This window comes from Cuculus canorus, chromosome 8 (assembly GCF_017976375.1).
Source record: "Cuculus canorus isolate bCucCan1 chromosome 8, bCucCan1.pri, whole genome shotgun sequence".
NCBI lineage: Eukaryota > Metazoa > Chordata > Aves > Cuculiformes > Cuculidae > Cuculus > Cuculus canorus.
In genome coordinates, this window is record NC_071408.1 from 4,705,305 (window position 1) to 4,726,857 (window position 21,553).

The 21,553-nt window shown below is 46.1% G+C and overlaps 2 protein-coding genes across 11 annotated transcripts in view; both read left to right on the forward strand.

Moving 5' to 3' along the window:
- Positions 1-920: 920 nt before the first annotated feature.
- LOC104058162 (torsin-1A-interacting protein 1) lies at positions 921-13,414 on the forward strand. Its single transcript, XM_054073262.1, has 6 exons — positions 921-1,248; positions 1,442-1,510; positions 5,795-5,914; positions 7,210-7,266; positions 9,645-9,704; positions 10,779-13,414. The coding sequence occupies exons 1-6, from the start codon at positions 951-953 to the stop codon at positions 11,576-11,578; spliced, it is 1,404 nt and encodes a 467-aa protein (XP_053929237.1). The 5' UTR covers positions 921-950; the 3' UTR covers positions 11,579-13,414.
- Positions 13,415-19,297: 5,883 nt separating this feature from the next.
- Positions 19,298-21,553, forward strand: part of CEP350 (centrosomal protein 350) — a 79,260-nt gene continuing 77,004 nt past the window's right edge. For all 10 annotated transcript variants that reach the window (XM_054072962.1, XM_054072970.1, XM_054072966.1 and 7 more), the window contains exon 1: positions 19,298-19,437. The gene's annotated coding sequence lies outside the window, so the exon portion shown is untranslated. The remainder of the gene's footprint in view (positions 19,438-21,553) is intronic.

Consider the following 21,553-nt stretch of genomic DNA (forward strand, 5'->3'; position numbering starts at 1 on the left):
TGCTGGTTGTCATTATTTTCTTAAGCTTTACTAATAAATTGTCTGCTATTTGGTAGCTTGTGTGTTTGTAACGGTGCTGCAGTATCCCACAAGAACTTTAAGTGTTAACAACTCATTTTGGTTTTATGTTATTATGAATTTCACAACAGTTAAATCTCTTGCTAAATACAGAGCTTCGGCTCCAGCTCTGCCTGACCTCACATTTGAGGTGGGGAAACTCTGCAAAGAGAGAGGATTATAGAAACAGACGCCTCTGTTCAGCACAGATCAGACTGAACACAAGGCATTACCATCACCAGAAAATGAACAGGGTCTGGAAAAACTTTGAAAAAAAAACCAACCCTATGCTATCAGATGGGCAATCTGCCTGACTTTTAAAAAACACGCAATTACTTAGATGAAACTTCAGTTTATATCAAAATATTCCACTTTTTGTAAGAGTAACTCCTTGTATCAACGTTTCACACACTCTGGGGTGCCCTGTGGGCTGAGGCACTGACATCAGGTCTGTCACAGCGTGCCATGTGCCTCCTGCCCCGACCACAACTCCTGACGGGGTTCCACTCGCTCCCAAGTTCCCTTGAGGGCTCCAAGTTCCCTCAAGGAGCCACCATGGCCCTCCAAAGCGCCCCTTCCTCCCCATGCCGGGCCGGTGCTGATCACGTGACCCAGTCACACCACGTGGCTCGGCGGCACTCCCCGTGACTCGCACCACGTGATCTTTAGGAGCCGCCTGCGCCCTATGGCGGCTCGGGTGCTGGATCACGTGACTCCGAGGCACCCCCCCCCCCGTCCCCGCGCCCGATGAGCCGTGCCACGTGACTCCGAGGCGCCCCTTGCGCCCCATGGCGAACAGGGAGCCGTACCACGTGACTCCAAAGAGCCCGCCCCCCCGCACCCCACAGTGGCCCGGGCGCTGAATCACGTGACGCCGCAGCACCACCCGCAACATGGCGGCGGCGGAAGCGGAGGGCGCCGATCCCTCCCCGAGGCGGGAAGTGAGGTTCGCGGAGCCACCCTCGCCGCGCCGAGGCGGCAGCTTCGGTCCCACGCGGGGCCCAGAGGAGCCCGCGGGCGGCCGGGGCCGGTGGCGGCACGGCGAGGCGGGCACGATGGTGGGGGGCAGCGACGGGCAGGTGCCGCCGGACGCCACCGAGCTGAAGCGCAGGCGGAAGAGCCCGCGGTTGGCGGCGGCGGCGCAGGAGGCCGAGGCGGCGGAAGAGCCCGAGCCCGCAGGGGCGCTGCAGGGTGAGCGGCGCGGGTGCGCGGTGGGTCTCGTGGTTGGCGGCGCGATATGGAGGCGGGGGGGGCGCCTCCTGGGCAGGGAGACTGGGAACGCTGGGATGGCCCAGTGAGTCCAGAAGGGGCGGGCCGTGCTCCCGGGAGGCCGGCGGGGGGCTGCCCGGCTTTGGCGACCCCGTCACCCTGTTTCTCGTTGCAGGAGATGAAGTTGACTTCGGGAGGCCAGACCCCTTGGCGAGACCCCCGATCCGGGCGTTCAGAGCCACAGGTGGGTTTGGAGCCACAGCAGCTGCTGCCCGTATCGCTTCCAGAGGCTCCGGAACACACCCAGAGCGGGAACGGGGCTCACTGGGGTTCAGCTGCCTTGTAGGTCTCAGCCTGGTACTGCTGTGCTAGCGAGGACATCCCACTGTGGTTCTTATTCCATAGTTGAGAGATGAGCGCTTCATAGGGTAGAATTGTTAGGATGAAAAAAGCCTTGGAGATCATAGAGTCCAACTGTACCTGTCCATTGCTAAAACAGATCCCTAAGCACTCTGCCCACCCATGTTTTAAACCCCTCCAGGGATAGGGACTCCACCAGCTCCCTGCACAGCCTCTGCCAGGGCTGAGAACCTGTACAGTGAAGAAATTTTTGCTAACGTCCAATCTGAACCTGCCCTGGTGCAACTTGAGGCCATTTCCTCTCATCCTGTCACTTTAGAGAAGAGACCAGCACCCACCTCACTACGACCTCCATTCAGGGAGATGTAGACAGTGATAAGGTCTCCCCTCAACCTCCTTTTCTCCAGACTAAGCAACCCCAGTTCCCTCAGTCACTCCTCATAAGACTTGTTCTCCAGCCCCTTCACCAGCTTTGTTGCCTTCCTCTTGACATGCTCCAGCCCCTCAATGTCTTTGTTGTAGTGAAGGGCCCTGCCTTCTTGAAAGGATCCATGCCTGTAAAGCGTGCTCAGGCCCCAAAGTGGCTGATTTACCTCCCATATCTCTTGGAACAGTATTTTGTCATAGCATGGAAATGGAGATTAAGTGCTTTTATTAACAATGCTTGAGTTTTAAGAGGCTGGATTTAAATAATAGAATCATAGAATGATTTGGGTTGGAAGAGACCTCAAAGCCCTTCCAGTTCCAACCCCCCTGCAATGGGCAGGGAGACCTGCCACTGGATCAAGTTGCTCAAAGCCTCATCCAACGTGGCTTTGAACACCTTCAGGTCAAATAAAGTACCTCAAGCTGCAGAAACAGATCACTGTAAGACTTCTCCATACACTGCTTCCGAGGAGGCTTGTAACTGCCCTTTTTCTGGACCTCCAAGCGGACATTGGTACTTGCTCTTGGATATGGGGCTGGACAAGCTTTTGTGTTGCGTTGTCTCTGACACCTTCTTGCTTTAGTTGTCCTCAAAACTTCAGAGATATGCTTTGTGTCATACAGTCACGTGGCTTAGCCTGCCACTCCCATCAGAAAACTGCAAGCAAATTGTGTTTCCTTCCCTTGTAGTCTGTTGATCTATTTTGAGTTGGACCTTATGCAGCATTATAAAAGGATGTGGCGATTCTTGGATGGGTGGGTTGGTCTAGCCTGAGACTGTTCTCTGTTCCCATCCATATCTTGCGACAAGGCTGTCACCAAGCTCTTGTTACAGTGGCAGCACTTTGCTGTAAGGATGTGGCACCACCCTTAAAGAGGGCTGCCAGTGTAATGCTTGAGAAGCAGAATTTCCAGGAAAAATCTTGATGGAGGAAGAGGGAGGTGATGAGCATATCTGTGGGAAAGTACAAAGGTTAACTTGTGAAAAAAGCTGTGAGAAGCTGTTACTCCCATGTGATGGCTAACAGGGCACTAATGTGCGTAGTATTTCACATGTGGCTGGGCTGCTTCAGTAGTTGGAGCCGAGTGTTTTTTATTAATAGAGGCATCTCTAAAAACGAGGCTGGGGTGAGAGATGCCCTCCCCACACCACCCTGAGCTCTTAATAGCTGTATTTAATTGTAGTCACAACAGGCATAAAAGTATGATGTTAAGAGACTCTAATGTTTTATATAAAAAGTGAAAGAGTAATTCCTCTCTCAGTTCTCCCTCCTGTAGCTGTACAATATTGTTTTTTCCTGCGGCGTTCAGGGGAATAAAGGGCCTGTTAGGCAGCGGGACAAGCAGGATGGGTTTTTATAAGGATGTAGTTATCGTGCTCCCCTGAGAGGGGAATGGAAGCAAAACCACAGCTTGAGAAACTGGTTTCTGGCTTGTGCTTAAAGGTTTTAAAAATAGATTAGGAAATTTGCTTCTGGAGCTAAAAAGCTTTAAGGGCCTACAAACCCTGCCTCAAACTAGGTATCTTCTAGATCAGCGAGCTAAAGATATATGCTAGCGATCGCCACTGAAGTTGTCTTAGAATATGCAAGTAGAGTGTATGACTGTACAAGTTAACGGCAGGCGCTAGGTGGGTGTTTGTGCGCTCTGTAGCTGCTGTGGAACACAGCATCAAGCGTGTCGCAGACTTATCTCTGCTGAAAAAGATTGAACCCACGAGGATGGGTATGTGCTAGACTTAAAAAGTTCTGCTGTGTTAAACTACCAGCTTTATATTTTGGTTTAAAAACCTATGGTTTATGAACTTGTGGATTTCTAATTGCTCTGATTAAACTGGTGTGCAAGATGGGGATAGTAAGAAGATTACTCTTGGCAGGTGAGTGGGCAGCAGGTGGCCGGCTAGCGGATTTAAGGTGTATTGGAAAACCCTCACCAGCTGCCTGGAAAGCAGGAATGATCCTTTGGGTAGGAGGCTTACAGCTTTGTAAGGAAAGAACAGACATGTCTGAATTGGATTTTATATTTATATATATTTCTAGGAAAGTTAAACTTGATAAAGGGGAGCTTAGGGGATGCCAAGCTTCTTGGATTAGTGCCCTTCCTGTCGGTGATACTCGCTGTCACAGAGGTCTGATTCACACGTCTTCCTACGAGAAGTGAAGTTGTGCATGTTTAAAGCTTTCCTTTTTACAAGAACTTTTTAGAACACTTTGAGAGATGTAAAGTACTGATTGATGCAAAATAGGGGAGAGGAATTACAAGGTATGGACTGCACAAGGAGCTCTCTTTAGATTAATAGATCTTTCTGGTCTTGTGATTGCAAGCCACCTCAGCTAGTAAGATTTTCCTTGAGAAACCTTAGTACATAGTGAAATATTATGATATGTTTTTGGCATTCCTGAAGATCAGTTGGTTTGGTGGGTCTCTTCATCCTTAGCTTCAAGGGAAATCCATCACTGAGCAGCTTTTTAAGATTGTTTTGGAAATATAGTATCCCACTCACTGTGCGAAAATACTGTTGTACCTCTGACTTAATACCTTAGCTTAAAGTTATCTTAGAGTTTTCTCCCTTGTTTGTGGTTTGGGTTTCTCCCTCTCCTTTGTATACTTAAATTACATTGGCGTGCTAAAGCTGCCGGCAAATGTTAGAAAAAGGCTGTTGTCTTTTCTTTAACTAAAATAAGTAAACACTAGGTGGCAAGCTGTGCGTTGCCCTTGGCCTATGGTAAAGAGCTAAAGAAACACATTAATCCCTAGGAGAGCTCAGTGCTGTTAGAAGAATGAAAGTATGAATGTTACAGAGAAAAAGTGTTACTGATTGTGTTCCTCCCTTTGCTGGTTCCTCTGCTTCTGCCCCTCAGCTTGTTCGTTCTGTCACTGTGTCTGTTCCATAGCTGTGCTGCAGCTTGCATTCCATACCTGAGTGCTCCTTGAATCTAGACATCTAGGCTAGCGTGGTTGCGCTTTTATCCTTTCAGGCTTCTTCTGGTGTTCTGCTTTTGACTGTTTTTCCACCTCGACCTTTGCTCAGTGACTCCCGTCACCTTGCAGAGCTTTAATCTTTCTGGTTAGTAACGTTAACTAAGCTAGATTTCAGCACCTGAATGGCTCTGTAATTTGGCAACCAACCTAGAGGGAGTGGTTTAGATTCCTCCCAGCTACCTGAGGGGATTAAGTTAGGAGGCCCTAGATTGATTACCTTTCTGGTTAATGAGAGAAAGAGACCCAACTAAAGGATAGCTTAGACTATGTAAAAAGGGAGCTTAGGAAGAAGCAAATATAGAGCCTCTTTTCCGCTCTGCCTAATGCTGTAGAAGATGGCACAATTACTAAGTTGTGTGCCTAAAGCTGTGGGGAAAATGCTCTATTGCTATGCTTGTGTATTTACTAGTTTACACTGAACCCCTTAAGTGCAAGGCTTTTCTTGGTTCTTAGCATTTGGTGTCTTGATGTCTGGGGTTTCTTTTAAGCCAAGGACTCCTGAAAATAAATAAAAATAAAGTGTGCGTCGATGTCTCTTTGCAGTGAACTCATATTTACCGTAAGCTTTTCAAATCTCAGTTGCTTTTGGTTACTTTTTAAGAAAGTAACTCTTGGGAGATCACAAATTGAAAATCACTGATTTAGATCAGGTGAGTTCTGAAACTGTCCTTGGTCCTTCTGTTTTGTAATGTTACGAACACAAATGATACTGCACCTGTACAAATTCTCTTGCTGGTTTTTCTTTTTTGCCTCCTGACAGGCAGTTCTTCAATTTCTTTTCTTCAAGAGAGTCCAATAAAGGAAAAAGCAAAGGTTTATGACAGTAATGAACCTGAGAAGCCAGCAGGGCATCAACCAAACAATTATACCCCGTTAAAAGGTAATAACAAGAGTTTTATCAGTACCTTTTCCACAGTGTAGCAGATAACTGCATAAATGTGCTAAAATAATGTTCTTCCAGTTCTGTGACAAAAGGGGGAGTTGTTGAGTTGAAATCTGAATGGATGAAGAAGTTCAAAACAAAAAAATTTCCAGGTTTACTCCTGCCCATGAGTCAAATTATGACTAGGTGTGGTGTGGCAGTCAGCTGCTGGGCTGTAAAACCTTCAAGTTCAAGAAAGCATGGGTTTAGATAAATCCATAGCCATCTTCTTTTGAAAAGCAAACCAAAAAGATGAGTCATACTGTACCTGCTTCAAAACCTGTTATAAGAATGGATCCTCAGTTGCCTTGAGCAAAACAAAACTGTTCTCTTCTGGAAAGATGAGTTACTTTTGAATTTAGCAGGGAGAAGCTGACTATTCCAAGCAATTTCAAAGCGAAGGAACACTTTTTCTGTTCATTGATCAGAGATTTTTCTCTGTGTGTTGCAGAAGCAACAGGGAAATACAGTGAGAAAGAAAATATGGGATACTTTATAGCCCAGCAGAAGGTGATGATGTTAGTATGGGTGGTTTGCATATATATGACTAGATCTGCTATGTCGGGTGGAGGGAGGAGGAGGAGGTAAGAGAGCTACTAACTGGTAGTGAGGTAGTGGCTTGCATTAATGGTAATGGTCCAAATCACACAGTGTTTATGGGAGAGCACAGAAAGTGAGTGCAGACTGACAAAAACCAGACATCAACCAGATAGCTGAGATGTGCACAAGAATACATCTGTGTCAGCCTGCTGTTCCACAGGCATTCTGCTCTGGCAGCTAAGAACATGCCCATGTTTGCTAGATTCCTCCTGGTCAGATAGCAGTGTTGTCAAGGTAGGAGCTTTACACTGTTTTTTATCTTGGGGTTTCCCTCCTGCTGAATAGTTTTGGATTCAGAAGTGACGGATCTCCATTAGCCATCAGTCAGTGCTGCTGATTTCCTATCCTTTGCATTTGTTGTTATTACACTGTTACATTTTAAAGAAAAAATAGGAAGGGTAATTTGGTGTCACACTGGGACAAGCAGGGTGGAGGGCCAAATTCAGCCCTTTCTGTTAGATGATAGTCTCTTTCTTCATCTACAGAGGGGCTCAAGAGGTTGTCTTATGGTGCAGGCTTGGTTCAACAGTACAGCATATTCCTAATAGCCTTTGAAGATTTCACAGAAAGAGCTAGAAGCATGTACGGCTTGTCTGTCTGATTCTGATCTCTGATGTGATAACCAGGTTCTTTCATTTGTGCTTTGGTTTCAGAAAGAAAGGCTGACTTCCCTGAGAAAACTCGAGAGCAACACTCAACAACATCACAGAGTGAGTCAAAGTAGATACCTAGTCTTTCCTTGTAATTAATTGAAAAGTATGGAACTTATGTTTTTTTCCATTGCCCTGGGACACTCTGGGAAGGTGGAAAAGCTCCCAAGAGGCAGATGCAAATGGAAGCTGGAGAAGGCAGTACATCCCAGGATCAGAGCCCTTCTGTGAGGTTATTCAGCTTGCTGACCGTAGAAAATGACCCACTTTCTCTTTTAATTTCCATTTTTGTCTAGGTTAGGAAATGGAGATTTGCGGGACAATCTGAGTGTGGAGCATGTACTAGGGAGGGAACAAACCCTTCACCATTTGATAGCTGTGAATGTTAGGTTGGTTTGTACTCATCACCTTCCCCTCTGGCCTTTCCCTGAGTAATAGTGGTCTGCTGGGATTGAATTAGTGCCGTGCGCTCCTGGAGAGGAGCAGCGTTTTTCTCTGCTGGCCAACTCCAGTCTGTTCATCTAATGACCAAATCATCGTGTTTCTGACTTTTGCCTTTGGTTGATGTTGTAAATTTTTTTGTTTGGGCTTTTTTTTTCCTCTTGGAAGGGTACTTGAAAGAAAAGGAAGGAAAGAAAGCGATCTGAGTTTTTAGTAGTCTTCTGTTCTCAATGTCCCAGTGCTTGTTTCTGTCCTGAGCAGTTATAATAATCGAAGTCTTGTAAATCAGATCTGGAGAATGGGGGTGGGGGAGGTATTTGGGCCTTGGTTTTGAAACCCACAGTGCCTTCCAGAAGAGAAGCTTGTCCTGTGGTGGTTGCGCATCTGTGAAATGCCTTTGAAAAGTGAATTGATGCCGGGAGCTCTCGCTAGTCTGGTTCTTTTTCTTTCCTGTGCCAGAGGTGCAGGAGTGACCGGTTGTGCATTGGGTGAAGAACTTTGGAAAATCACTTCAAACTCTGAAAGCTCTAAGGCAGAAGTTACACCTTTTGAGATAGGCAAAACAAATAATTTGCTTGGCCTTTGTGCAAATTGTGTTGTAGAAAAGGCAAAGTCCTTAGATAGGATGGGGTCTGGTTTTAGCCTGTTTATTGAAACATTTTTCCTTTAGGGTACAAATCGCCACTATCTCATAAATGTGAAACCAGGTCTCTGCAAACAGGGCTACATTGTAAAATAGTTCAGAATTTAAGTGATTTTGATCTGTTAACTATTAGAAGACTTATATAAGCTTAGCCATTTACAAGCTCCGTGCCTGTGCCCTGTTGGGGCTGGAGCTTGAAATTACAGAATAGCGTAGCTCATTAAGCCAGTTAAGCTCCAGCTTAAACTCAGGCTGCTTTTAGCACCTTCTGTGATTACATTCATACAGAAACAAGGTTATAGAATTTATGTTAGTGTTCCTGAAATAACTGCTGCATGGTGTGCGTGTTCAGTTTGTTCTCAATAGTGCCATTGACAGTATCCTGACTTGACTACGTACTAATAAAGAGCTTTGAACCAGTTGCTGTAGTTCACCAGGAGCCAGAAATTCTCATGTCTTTTTAATTAACTGGCTAAATGCAGAAAACATGCTGACCAGTAATTGCACTGCATATATGCATACTAGTCTCTTGGGAAAGTTGTTTGTAACACTCTTCTGTGGTTAGTGTCTCTTGTATTTTGCTGTCTGAGCCCATTTATAAATAGACCAAAAGTATATTTTGAAGTTGAAAGCTTGTATTTTGCTTTGAAAGCACAAATCCTCCCAAGAAACTGACTGCTGATGAAGCAGGCCAAGCTGGATGGAGAGGGGATACGAGATTATGGCTTTAACATATCACTTTGCTCTTGCTACTTTTATCTTGCAATATGTTGCTATTCTGATATGTGTGTTAATTAAGCTTCCATTTTCATGTCCCGCAAATTCTTGAGCAAAATCAGGAAACTTAATCAGGACATGGGAGAGAATAACAGGTGGTTGAATCTCTGCCATTTTGTTGTTTTGTACTCAAAATGCTTCCTTTCTATTTGTATGACTTTCCAAGAGTTAAAAGCCCTCGGGCGTAATTTGTGATGGGTTGGAGACTTGTGCTTTTTATGCCAGATTGTCAAGGCAGCTTGAGAACTGACTTCTGGCAAAGAATGTCAGTGAAGAGTTGGTTAAGAGCAGAAAGCCCCATCCTAGATACAGCCCAGCCCGGGATGAGGTCCCAGCCTCACCTTTGCTCTGACTTAGCAAGACTTCGTTCGCCTCACCAAGGCGTCTTGCAAGGGTGCTTTGTTAACCCTCCTGTGAGCTTTGTAGAATTTTATATGTTAAAAGCATAACTAAGGACATCTTTTTGATGAAAAGAATACAGTTTGATGTCAACTCCCTGCCAAACACCCCACTGGAAGATGGGTTGTAATTATTTTCTTGGTATTTTTCTCATGTTTCTTTCTTAATCTCTTAACAGGCAGAAGTAGAATTCAAGATCGGTCCAGTGTGGGGAAGCAGTCACAGTCTTTGGCCAAAAGTAAGACTTCTGCTTTCACTTCTATTTCACGTGCGTGTTACGGTTAACGATTTTCATGCCTGAGCAAGTATTAGATTTCCTGGTAGCGGATGTTAAATTGAGGGTCCTTGCCAGAACAGATGATTTACTTGCTAGGGTGTATGTTTTCAGCGCTACGGAAAGAAATTCTTGCATAATAGGTAACATTCCCACCTGAATTTAAGTTCTTGCATTTGTGTTTGCAAGATTCGCTGCCATATTAAAACTGAGGCAGGCCTAGTGGTGTTCTTATTTAGAAGTTGTTGCCTTGCTGTCCTGATAAAAGTTAGGATGTATAAAAGTAGCATAAGGTATGCAGTTCTTCCCGGCTTCCAGGGAGGTTGGTATATTTTATCACTAATTTTACTGGGAACAGAGTCGTGCCTTATACTTGTAGTAGGTCAAAGAAGTGACAATTTAACTGTTCAAATACAAACCCAAATCAAAATATCTGATATTCTGTATACTTCCTGTGCATCGTTTGCTCTGTGTACTCTTTGTGAAGGTGACTGATCCAAAGACCACAGGCATTTTCTGGCGGCATTGATCATCAGTGTTTGAGATGCATGTACAGCTGTAGAAACTGGTTTTATCCTTGTGGGGATAGGGAGGAGAAATGACAACACAGAAACTATTCTGGTGGTGCTAGGTTTTGTATAGGCCTTTTTCTGATGAGCCTAAATGTAGGGGGAAAAAGCTGATCTTTATCAGAACAATTTTAAGCTCTTAGGGTTTGATTATATAGAGTATTGATGAATTTTCAGAATAACTCCTTTTTCAGAAGAATGTCCAATTTCTTAGGCTGGAAATGTGTAAAAATATCCTTTTCTTTAATGCTGTCACTTCAAGTTGCAAAAGAAGTTCAAGAGTTTTTTTTAACTAGAGTTTTTTTAACTAGAACATCTTTATGCTTTTCAACAACTGTACCAGTAGCTTGAGAGTGGGATGAATTCATTGAGTTCTACTGTTTCCTCTTATTTTCCTCTCACTTGTTGATTTCTTGTTGATTCCTGCTAAAACATTTGTTTTCTTTCTGTTTGCTCTTCCTTTCTATAGACCATGGGGAATCACAGGGTGGGTCTTATAAGATCTGGACTTTGGTAGTGTTTCTGGTGGCTATTGTATCGGTTTGTATCTGCTGGAGGAGTGGAATAACAAGTCTTCTGGATGCAACTTTGTCAAGCAGAGACACTCAGATTCTGCAAGCGTTTCGGGCCCGGATGAAGAAACTAGAAAATACTTACCAAAGTCAGGATGACAGTCTGTGGAACAAAACTCAGAAGTTCCTTGAGAAACATCTTAATGACTCCCATCTGCGTGCCAAGCCGACCATCCTACTGTTCACAGCTGGCCAAGAAGCAGAGAAAGCACTGAGGTGCGTAAGTAACGAGATTGCTGATGCTTTTGCCCTCTCCCAAAATGCTACTACAATCAAAATTAATGGGGCAGACAAAGCCATACTGGATAGTGACATTGTCAAACTGGAGGTAGACGATGAGCTCAGCTCTGGGTTTACAGCAGGCAAGAAGGTAGCAGTGGTGCATCGATTTGAGTTACTGCCTGCCAGCTCCACCTTGATCTTCTACAAGTACTGTGACCATGAAAATGCAGCATTTAAGGATGTGGCTCTCCTGCTGACAGTTCTCCTGGATGAGTCGCTGACAAAGAGCCTCACCTCACAAGAAGTTGAGGAGAAAGTCCGGGATTTCCTCTGGGCAAAGTTTACCAGTTCAGATGTTCCTGGTTCTTATAATAGCATGGACACGGATAAGCTGAGTGGACTGTGGAGCCGTATATCTCATCTTGTGTTGCCTGTTTGGCCTGAAAAAGGTCTCCCTGTAGAGGGATGCACATAAAAGTTACTGGAGAGGATTTGGGAAGGGAGGAAGACAGAAAATGTACGTTGCAATGTCTGAACAGGGAAGAACTCTCTGCAGCTCCTGAGCTTCGGCACCATACAGTCTTTTCTGTGCAAAGAAATTCTGCCAGCTGGCAGGGTTGTTTCTGCTAGAGCAACTGGGACTTCTCTAAATCAGCTGCAGAATGTACACAAGGAACTTGCTAGTTGTTGGTAAGTTCAATGACTCATTCAGGCTTGGTGTCCTGGACCTGGAAGTAAGCGTCTACTAGTGCAGAATGACTCATGACTCATGCTTCTGAAGCTGTCTTGGTGCACTATTGGCTTTGAGGTCCTGTTCTGGACCAGCATAAAGCTGGTATCGTGTATGCAAAGACATCACCACCTTCATCTGCCGGAATTGCTTACTTTTCTTCTAATATAAAAAAAAACCATAAAGTGAAAATGATGATAAAGCAATGCGAGTCTAAGCACAAGTTTTTTCTTGATCCATTTGATCACAACATAGATGTCAGCTGTCTCTGGCAGCTTCTAGAAATGGCAAAATTGCTTGAAAGATTTGTGATTTGCAGAGAACCTTTCAGTAGGCATTTGTTTCATAAATGAGCCTGCCCCAAACAGTTTTGGCTGAGGTATGAAGGATTGCTTGATGTTAGTAGCACTGATGTCAGTTAAATAATCCCTCAGCACCTCTCTGCCTTGCTGCTTCCAGGAATTCTCTGCTCATTGTCTTAAAATTTGGGGGAAATTACAAGATGTCAGCTGTGTGGGTGTACTAAAGACTTGTTGCATCTTCTTTCCTATCAAAAGTTGAGAAAGACATAGGTTATTTCTCTTTTTAATAAGATGATTATTTTTGCATCAAGAGAGTTTATTTATTTGTGGTACTTGGTATCCTAGAAAAATAACCTTTCTTTGTGTGTTTGCGTATACCCTGCTGCTTGCTGTATAAGCTTCTAGTGAAGAACAGATTGGCAATGCATGTTTTTAAAAAACATTCTTTTAGTGTCTCATGCAGAAAATTCCTCACACCAGACTAAAAACATGTACTTGTTTCTGTTGTAAGTATTTTGTCTAAAACATAAGAGAACTGCAGCACTTCCATGCCATGGCTGTTAGCGTCTGCTCTTGAGCTATTGGTCCCTGTCCGTTTCATTTTATTGACTATAAAGGAATGTGTGAAGACTGCTCTCAAATTAATAGGATGTTTTCCTGTAACAGCTGAGAGATTAGTGGCTCTTGGGCCCATCCTTTGTGCACAAGCCCCTTGAGCTGTCCTGTTGCAAAGAGTCCTTAACCAGGAAAACCTCTTGCACTGCTGGATCTTCTGGCTTCTTTCTGCAAGTTAAGGTTTGAGGTGTTACAGGGAACAGACCAAAATCACCCTAAGCATGTGAAAGAACAGTTTGAGAGAGACAGAGCTGTGATCACTTAAACCAGAGGTGTATTTATTGTAACCGCTCAGAGTCAGCAATGGAGAGTGCTTTATTTTAATAGGAAGAAATATAAACAGTAAGAAGACATGGAAGTGCTGCCATTCTGGATATTTAACAATAGCTTAGGAAGGAAAAGATGGCATTTACTTTTTGGACATTTCACTGGACAAATGGTTTTTAACAAAAAACAACTGTGACTTATTTCTGAGTGTCCTGGTAGCCTATCTGTTTGTATATTATGTAAACTATTTTAGTAATCATTAAAAATAAATTTACTTGTTTGGTTTATAAGCTGTTTTAAGATTTGCTCATTGAATTTTAAGCGGTCAAACTTTTCTTTTTACATGTTTAAGATTTGTTCCTTTTACTTTTGACCTAATAAAGATGCATAAAATACAGCCTTTTGTAAAATGTAGAGCTTCTAAGAAGCTTGAGTGGGCTGGGATGCAGATGCATATATTTGGCAATATGGGGGATTTTCTCTAATGGGGCACAATTCAGGAAATGCTAACGGCTCTGAATTGTCTTTTCCTTGGTGTTCATTCCTCAGTTCTGATTTCAGCTGGAACGGATGATAAGGTATGGTTCATTTGTTTCATTAGTCTGATATGAGAGTCAGCAGCTGACAGAAGGGATGACTTCACTCCCGTTCCACTCCTCGCTGCATGTTCTGTACCTCTGCTGTTGCAAACTAGAACACTGTGAACTGACTGGAAGGACTCAAAACTAGCTTAGGAAAAAAGTAGATACCTAGCAGAATTAGCAACCACAAAAACCAAGACATAAGTAATGACATGAAGGCAGGATCCCCTCAGATTGTGGAGTATTTAAGAGCTATGTTCCCCTGTTTCAAGACCATATAGGAAGGTGCCTGGAAAATACTTAATGTTCTACTTAATGTTGTGCCAGACAGAGGAGAATCGCTTTTTATCTTGTTAACTATAGGGAAAGTGAGGTGTATTTCCAAATAAATGGTGTGCTGCTTAGTCTGGAAAAATGCATCAAAAGCAAGATGCTATTCACAGTAGCCCCTTTAGGAGGAGGGGGAGTGCTCAGGATTAGAAGATTGTTCCTGCGCTTGAAGCTGTAGGTTGTTTTTGTAGCTGTTTGTGGCTTTGTCCTTAAAAGGCTCTCATAAAATATCCACAGGTACTTATGCAGATCTCGTTAGGGAACAACTCCTCAGCCAGTGCTGAAGAGTAATGTCTGTGTCACTCACAGGCAGCTGATTACTATCCTATAATTACTCCATTGCCCGCAGCAAACGTAGCCATTTGACATTTTCCAAACTGTAAAATACTTTGGCTTCTTCTAGAGAAATCTCCCTGCTGAAGTCAAACTGTCCCTAACTGTTAGCAGCTCAGCAAATCAAATAGTTTGTGACAGCAAAAACGTGCTCGGAGAGGGTAAAGACACGCGGTCTGGCCTAGGAACTGGGAAGGGGATGTTTCTTGCTCTGCAAGCTTGTAGCATACAGACTTTTGGCAGAACGCAATCTTTGGGGAGCAGAATTTGCACACCAGTTTGGAAACAAAATTCCCAGCACTCCTCAAACTGGATGCCATCAAACTTCTCCTTGGCTTATAAGCCAGTGGGTGCCTGCAGCTGGTGAGAGCACCCTTAGAGGGAGCTGGTCTGGGTGGATGGTTGAGCGTGGCCCCTTGTCTGCTACTCCTGCCGATGCCTTTCAGCACCTGGAGCATGGCAATACGCAGATTGCCTTCTGCTCTGGATGTTATCAAAGGGGCACAGAACAATGCACACCCCTCTTGTTACCTTGTCTCTCTCACCCTGCTCAGAGTCATGTTGTGCTGAGCACTGCAGTTTTGAGCATGCTAAGCAGGTTTATCAAAATGACTGATTTTTTTTCCCCCCAACTTTCACACAGATAAAAGCATTTGTTTGTTTTCCACATATTAAAAAAGTCATGTTTTTTATACACTTTTTTTGAAAAATGTTTTGAACTAATAATCAGCTCAAAGTGCAGAAAGCAAGGTGAGCTCCATAGGCATAGAAGCATTTGTTGTCCAGGTCATAAGCACCTTCTGCAGTACAACTGCCTGCATGCTCTAGCTGGGGAAAAAGTAATCTAGTTTTGGAGGGCTGCATGAAGAACTTGGCAGATTCTGTGCTAAGACCCTCTAGCAGAGCTGGAAAACCACGGCAGCAAATCTGAAGTGATCCATTCTATCAGCCCAAATATTGCAGAGAACAATTTTTCATGCAAAGAATGAAAGAAGGTGGGTGTTCTGTTCCTGCAGTCCTCACAGCTGTCCTGTGTCCTGCTTTATTGTCAGCTTCTGACAGTTGGATTTATAACTGAATGCCTGGCCAACCTCATTCCATGTCCAACAGGTGGAAGCACCCTTCCCCAAATTCCTCGTGGCTCTTGGGAGACAGTCAGTCAAGGGAAAGGCGGAGGGAGTCTGGGGGGGCTTGAGCTGATCTTTTGGCTGCAATAGCCAGCTGCCCCTTTCTAATTTTAGAAGGGGTGTGCAGGAGTTGTATGGAGTGGAAAACTTTCCAAACCTCTCTCTTAAAGCTGCAATAACCAAGTTAGTGTAAGATAAGAGTGTGGATCTTTACTTTTAACTTACTTTCTGTCTCCATCCACCACTTAAGAGCTTGGGCAGTGCTTCCTCCGGTGGTCTCAGTTGCTTTGCAGTTTAGTGAGCAGTTCATCAAACTGGAGTGAGTTCAGTTCTTCTTTTTCCCTCAGCTGCGGCTGTTGGCAGGTAAATCTTCTTATTTTTTCTTTCTAATCTTAAAGAATTTCACAAGATGACTGCATTTTCCATAACAACGTCTTTCTCTCTTTTCGTGTGATGTTTGCCTGTCAGATTTATGCCCGTTGGTGGGGAATGTTTGAAAAAATAATCTGAAGTTTTACAATGAGGTTCCACTGACAGACAGAGAGAATAAATAGAAGCCATGTAGAAGCAAAAGTAGTAGACAAACATTGCCTTTTAATTTTATTTGATTGACTGAAAACAAATGATTTTCATGCTTGAGAAAATCCTAATGGGATGCCTTGTTTGCCTGAAGATGAAAAGGAGGAACATGAAACTAGATTAACTGCTTCCAAGCACAGAAGAGAAACTGTGTTTAAAAGTATAATTAAAGAGGTAGTGCATTACAAAACTGTTGAATAATTTAAATAGGCTGCCAATCCAGCAATATTACGCAGTGAATTTAAGCAAACACTGGGTGATGATGGGGAATGTAATAATTTAATTTGCCCTAGTCTGTGATCAGGGCTCACATACACTGTAGTAATATTATTTTCATTGACTGAAATTGTCATTATTATTATTACTTAGTCTTCTCCTGCCTTTGGGAGGAGCAGGTTTGCTCTATGAAGACTCGGGAGGGAATGAGGCACCATTTACTTCTTTTTCCCATTGAAGCTGTGCTTGTCTTTTGATATTCACATATTTTCCCCCTCATCTGGCCAAACAACGTTGTTTTCAAAGGTTTAACCACTGGCATCTCAAGCTTACCTCATGTTTCAAAGGAGTTATGCTTACACTGGAAATTTACTCTGTAATTAGTCTGTGTATGTAAAACAGCCAAATTAAAGTTAAATGGGTATCCTGTAATTGAGACATGATTAAGTTCTGCATTGCTTAAGCTTCACAGCTGTAATGGTCTCTCTGTGTTTAGGGTTGTGTTCCCATACTGGAATAATTTGTATGCAAAACGTTGACCATTCACAATAGGAGAGGCTATGTGAAAATAAGCTAAATCATTTTTGGTTAAGGGGAAAAAAGGCGGGGGGAAAGCTCCAGTGGCCTAAGCAATCCTTTAGTGCTTGGGGTAGATAAGCCTCCACCCCCGCGCTCCCCCAAGACATTTGGCATCTGTAGTGAAACAACCACACTAATGACTGAGAACCAGACTCTGGTGAAGTTGTAGACAAGCCCCGAAGGAGACATTCCCAAAATAACTGTAGGAAGGGTTTCTTTTTTTCCGATTCTAATGACTTTCCTTCTTAGGTGGAAATCATTTTGTTATAGCTGGATAACATCTGAGACCTATTTTTGAAACGTGAGTGGTTTTAATGCATCTTTGGGGTGGAATCTCTGCAATGGAAGATTGTACAACAAACTCATTGGGGTTTATAATGGCTGTTAAAAGGGAGACACCCACCTGGTGTATTGAGACCTCACCTGGACTGTTGTGTCCAGTTCTGGAATCCGCAACATAAGAAGGATATGGAACTGTTGGAACAGGTCCAGAGGAGGCTTCAAAGATGATATAAGGGCTGGAGCAGCTCTGCTATGAGGACAGCCTGAGAGTTGGGGTTGTTCAGCCTGCAGGAGAGAAGGCTCCAGGGAGACTTCAGAGCAGCTTTCAGTACTGAAAGGGGCTCCAGGAAAGCTGGGGAGGGACTTTTTACAAGGGTGTGTAGTGATAGGATGAGAGGAAATGGTTTTAAATTGGAGGGGGGAAGATTTAGATTAGACAGGAGGAAGAAATTCTTTGTGATGAGAGTGGTGTGGCCCTGGCACACATTGCCCAGGGAAGCTGTGGCTGCCCCATCCCTGGAGGTCTTCATGGCCAGGTTGGATGGAGCCTGGAGCATCATGGTCCAGTGGGAGATGTCCCTGCTCATGGCAGGGGGGTTGGAACTGGATGGGCTTTGAGCTCCCTTCGAACCCAAACCATTTTGTGCTTCTACGAAATTCAGCACTTTCAGCTCTGCAAAGTTTTGCAAATGTTGCTTATTTAAACTGACATTTGGGAACTGGGAGGCTGTGATTGGAGCCACTTGCACTGTGTGAAATAAAAAAATACATTATTTTTGCGGAGATAGCTCGGCTGTGAACACTAAGGAGCATGAGGCTGTGTCCTGGTTTGGCTGACGCTGCCTCATGATTGTAGGCAGCACCTCTGCAGGGCTTTATTTTAATACTTTTTGCACGTGGACCGAGCCCCCAGGCCAAGTCCGTGCAGCTGCAGAGGGAAAAACCCAACAGCTTCTTGGGAAATAGAGGAAAATGACATTTTGTGAAGTGAGGGGGATGTGTGGTCCCTGCCCAGGGTGACTGCTCCCCCAGCACCATGACAGCCTCCCAGGGCTCGGCTCAGCCAGGCATGCACATGGGGTCTGTAGTGGGACCAGTGGGGTTTGTACTGGGAACAGTTGGGTCCGTACTGGGACCAGCGCTGTTTAATATCTTCATGAATGATATAGACAGCGAGATCGAGTGCACCCTCAGCAGATTTGTGGATGATACGAAGCTGAGTGGTGTGGTTGCCACGCCACAACAGGATGTCATCCAGAGGGACCTGGACAGGCTGGAGAAGTGCGGCTGTGAGAACCTCATGAGGTTCAACAAGGCCAAGTGCAAGGTCCTACACCTGGATGAGGGCACTCTGTGGTTTCAGTACATGATGGGGAATGATGTGACTGAGAGCAGCCCTTCCAGACTTGGGGGTGCTGGTCGATGAGAAGCTCGACATGAGCCAGCAATGTGCACTTGCAGCCCAGAAGGCCAACGTGTCCTGGGCCAGCAGTGGCCAGCAGGGCGAGGGAGGGGATTCTGCCCCTCTGTTCCCCTCCTGGGAGACCTCATCTGAAGGATTGTGTCCAGTTCTGGAATCCTCAGCATAAGAGGGAGATGGAGCTGTTGGAACGGTCCAGAGGAGGCTACAAAGATGATCGGAGGACTGGAGCACCTCCCATACGAGGACAGTTGAGAGTTGGAGTTGTTCAGCTTGGAAAAGAGAAGGCTCGGAGGAGACCTTATAGTGACCTGAAGGGGCTACAAGAAAGCTGGGGAGGGACTGTTCATAAAGGCTTGTGGGGATAGGACGAGGGGCAATGGGGATAAACTGGAGAGGGGCAGAGTTAGACCGGACATAATGAAGAATTCCTCCACTGTGAGTGGTGAGGCCCTGGCCCAGGTTGCCCAGGGAAGCTGTGGCTGCCCCATCCCTGGAGGTGTTCCAGGCCAGGTTAGATGGGCCTTGGCCAGTCTGATCCACTGGGAGGTGTCCCTGCCCATGGCAGGGGGTGGAACTGGATGGCCTTTAAGGTCCCTTTCAACCCAAACTATTCTATGCGTCTCTGCGGGACAGGGAAGCCGAGCCGCACCCACCATGGCCGCCGCAGCGGGTGGGGGGGGGGAGCGCCGACATTGTGGGAAGGTCGGTGCCGAGGATGAGAGGGGAGTGGTTCATGTGTCACCATGTGTCAGCCCGCGCCGCCATGTTGGTAGGGTCTGAGCGGGATGGGTCTCGCGAGAGCGGGGCGGGCGCTCCCGGCGTGCCTCGCGCCGCCGGCGGGGCTCAGTGTCCGAGCGCGGCCGGTGGTGGCGGCCCTGCGCCGCTCCGCGCCTCCGGGGCGCCGCCTGCCTCCTCTCTGCCCTCGCGGGATGCGCCCCGGGGCGGCGGGACACAACGCTGCCCTGACCAGGTGAGGACAAGCGGAAAGCGGCCCGCGACGCCGCCACAGGCCGCGCTCGGCCCGGGCCCGGGGCTGGGCGGGTGGGGCTGCCGGCTGTCACCGGGTCCGCTGCTGCCGTACCGGGCCCCGCTGCCCCCGCCGCGCCGGGCATGACTGCACCCGTAGCAAGTTCGCAGACGACACTAAGCTGGGAGGAGGTGTCGATCTGCTGGAGGGTAGGGAGGCTCCAAAGGGATCTGAACAGGCTGGACCGCTGGGCTGAGGCCAGTGGCATGAGGTTCAACAAGGCCAAATGCCGGGTCCTGCACTTGGGGCACAACAACCCTGTGTAGCTACAGACTAGGGGAGAGTGGCTAGAAAGCTGCCTGGAGGAGAAGGACCTGGGGGTGTTGGTTGACAGCGGCTGAACATGAGCCAGTAGTCCAAGTAGCCAAGAAGGCCAATGGCATCTTGGCTTGGATCAGAAACAGTGTGACCAGCAGGTCCAGGGAGGTGATTCTGCCCCTGGACTCGGCACTGGTGAGACTGCATCTCTAATCCTGTGTTCGGTTCTGGGTCCCTCGCTACAAGAAGGATGTTGAGGCTCTGGAGCGTGTCCAGAGAAGAGCAACGAAGCTGGGGAAGGGGCTGGAGAATAAGTCTTATGAGGAGCAGCTGAGGGAGCTGGGGTTGTTTAGCCTGGAGAAGAGGAGGCTGAGGGGAAACCTTATTGCTCTCTACAAATACCTGAAAAGAGGTTGTAGAGGGGAGGGAGCTGGGCTCTTCTCCCAAGTGACAGGGGACAGGACAAGAGGGAATGGGTTCAAGCTGCGTCAGGGGACGGTCAGACTGGAAATCAGAAAAAAGGATCATTGGGCACTGGCAGAGGCTGCCCAGGGAGGTGGTGGAGTCACCATCCCTGGAGGTATTTAAAAGATGGGTAGACGAGGTGCTCAGGGACATGGTTTAGTGGCAGATGGAATGGTTGGACTCGATGATCCAAGAGGTCTTTTCCAACCTGGTGAGTCTGTGATTCTTGCCCACTGCCCTGGGCAAGGGGCTGCCCCCCGCCACCCTGGGTCCCCCAGCGCTGGTGCAGTGTAACTGTGTGAGAGGAGTGGGGAGCTGCCTGCCCTGTGCTGCAGGAAGCGGTCTGAGATCGTGTTTCCCTGTGTAAAGTTCCTCGTGAATCCCGGGTGACTCTGCCCCGAGCGTTTCTGGCTTCAGTGTTGCCACGCGTTTCGGCTGCTCTTGGTTTAAAGTTTTTTTTATACTGTGTGTCTGACTCTTTCTGTGGATGCGGTTTTCTGTCATGTAATGCCTGCTCTTGGTGTAGTTTTTCTGGGATAGTTGATCTTCTGCCTTTGGCTGTGAGCTGTGTCTCAGCAGCCAGGCGACTCCTGGCACGCTGCGTGGAGGTTTGTGTGTCAAACAGCCTCATTGTGTAGATGAACACTCCAGTGTCTTGCACTTGAAAACTTACAGCCTGAGCAGTCAGTTCTGTATTGTGGTCATTTTAAACTGCTTCACAAGGCTATGGGTTGTGTGGGTGTGAGAACTTGAGGAGGCTACTGTGGAGCTGTAGCCAGTTGGGTGCTTGTTCTGTGTTGCGTGTGAGCTCAGAACGTCCTGTCAGACTGTCTGCACTGACAGGCTAAGTTACGCCAACTGCTTTCTCTGGAATAGTTCTGGTTGCTACAACAGTTTCATGAGGTAATGCTTTAGACAATTAAATGTAACTGAGGGTGTGGCCACGCAGGCATTGTGAACTGTGTAAGGCTTTGGTTTTAGAGTGACGCTAGCTTAAACAAAGGTACGCTGCATCCACTAAACAGAGCAACTTAATTTCTGTGGTAATGATGCGTTTCTGCAAGGGGCCAGGATGCTGTGGGAATTTTGTTGCTGACTGGTGTGGATCTTCTGGTAGACTCCCTCGGCTAGGTGTGGTGATGACTGAAAGAACGTGGCTTTACAACTACAAAACACTTTGTTTGCATGAATTTGTTTTGCTGAGCTAGGGCATAGCTTAAGTTTGCTGCTGTGCCGCTGGGAAGACCTTACAGATGTAACAGTCCCGAAGTGGATGGTGTCTTTCATTTCTTGAAATAACTTTATTAGTGATTTGTGCCACCGCAGTAAAACCATC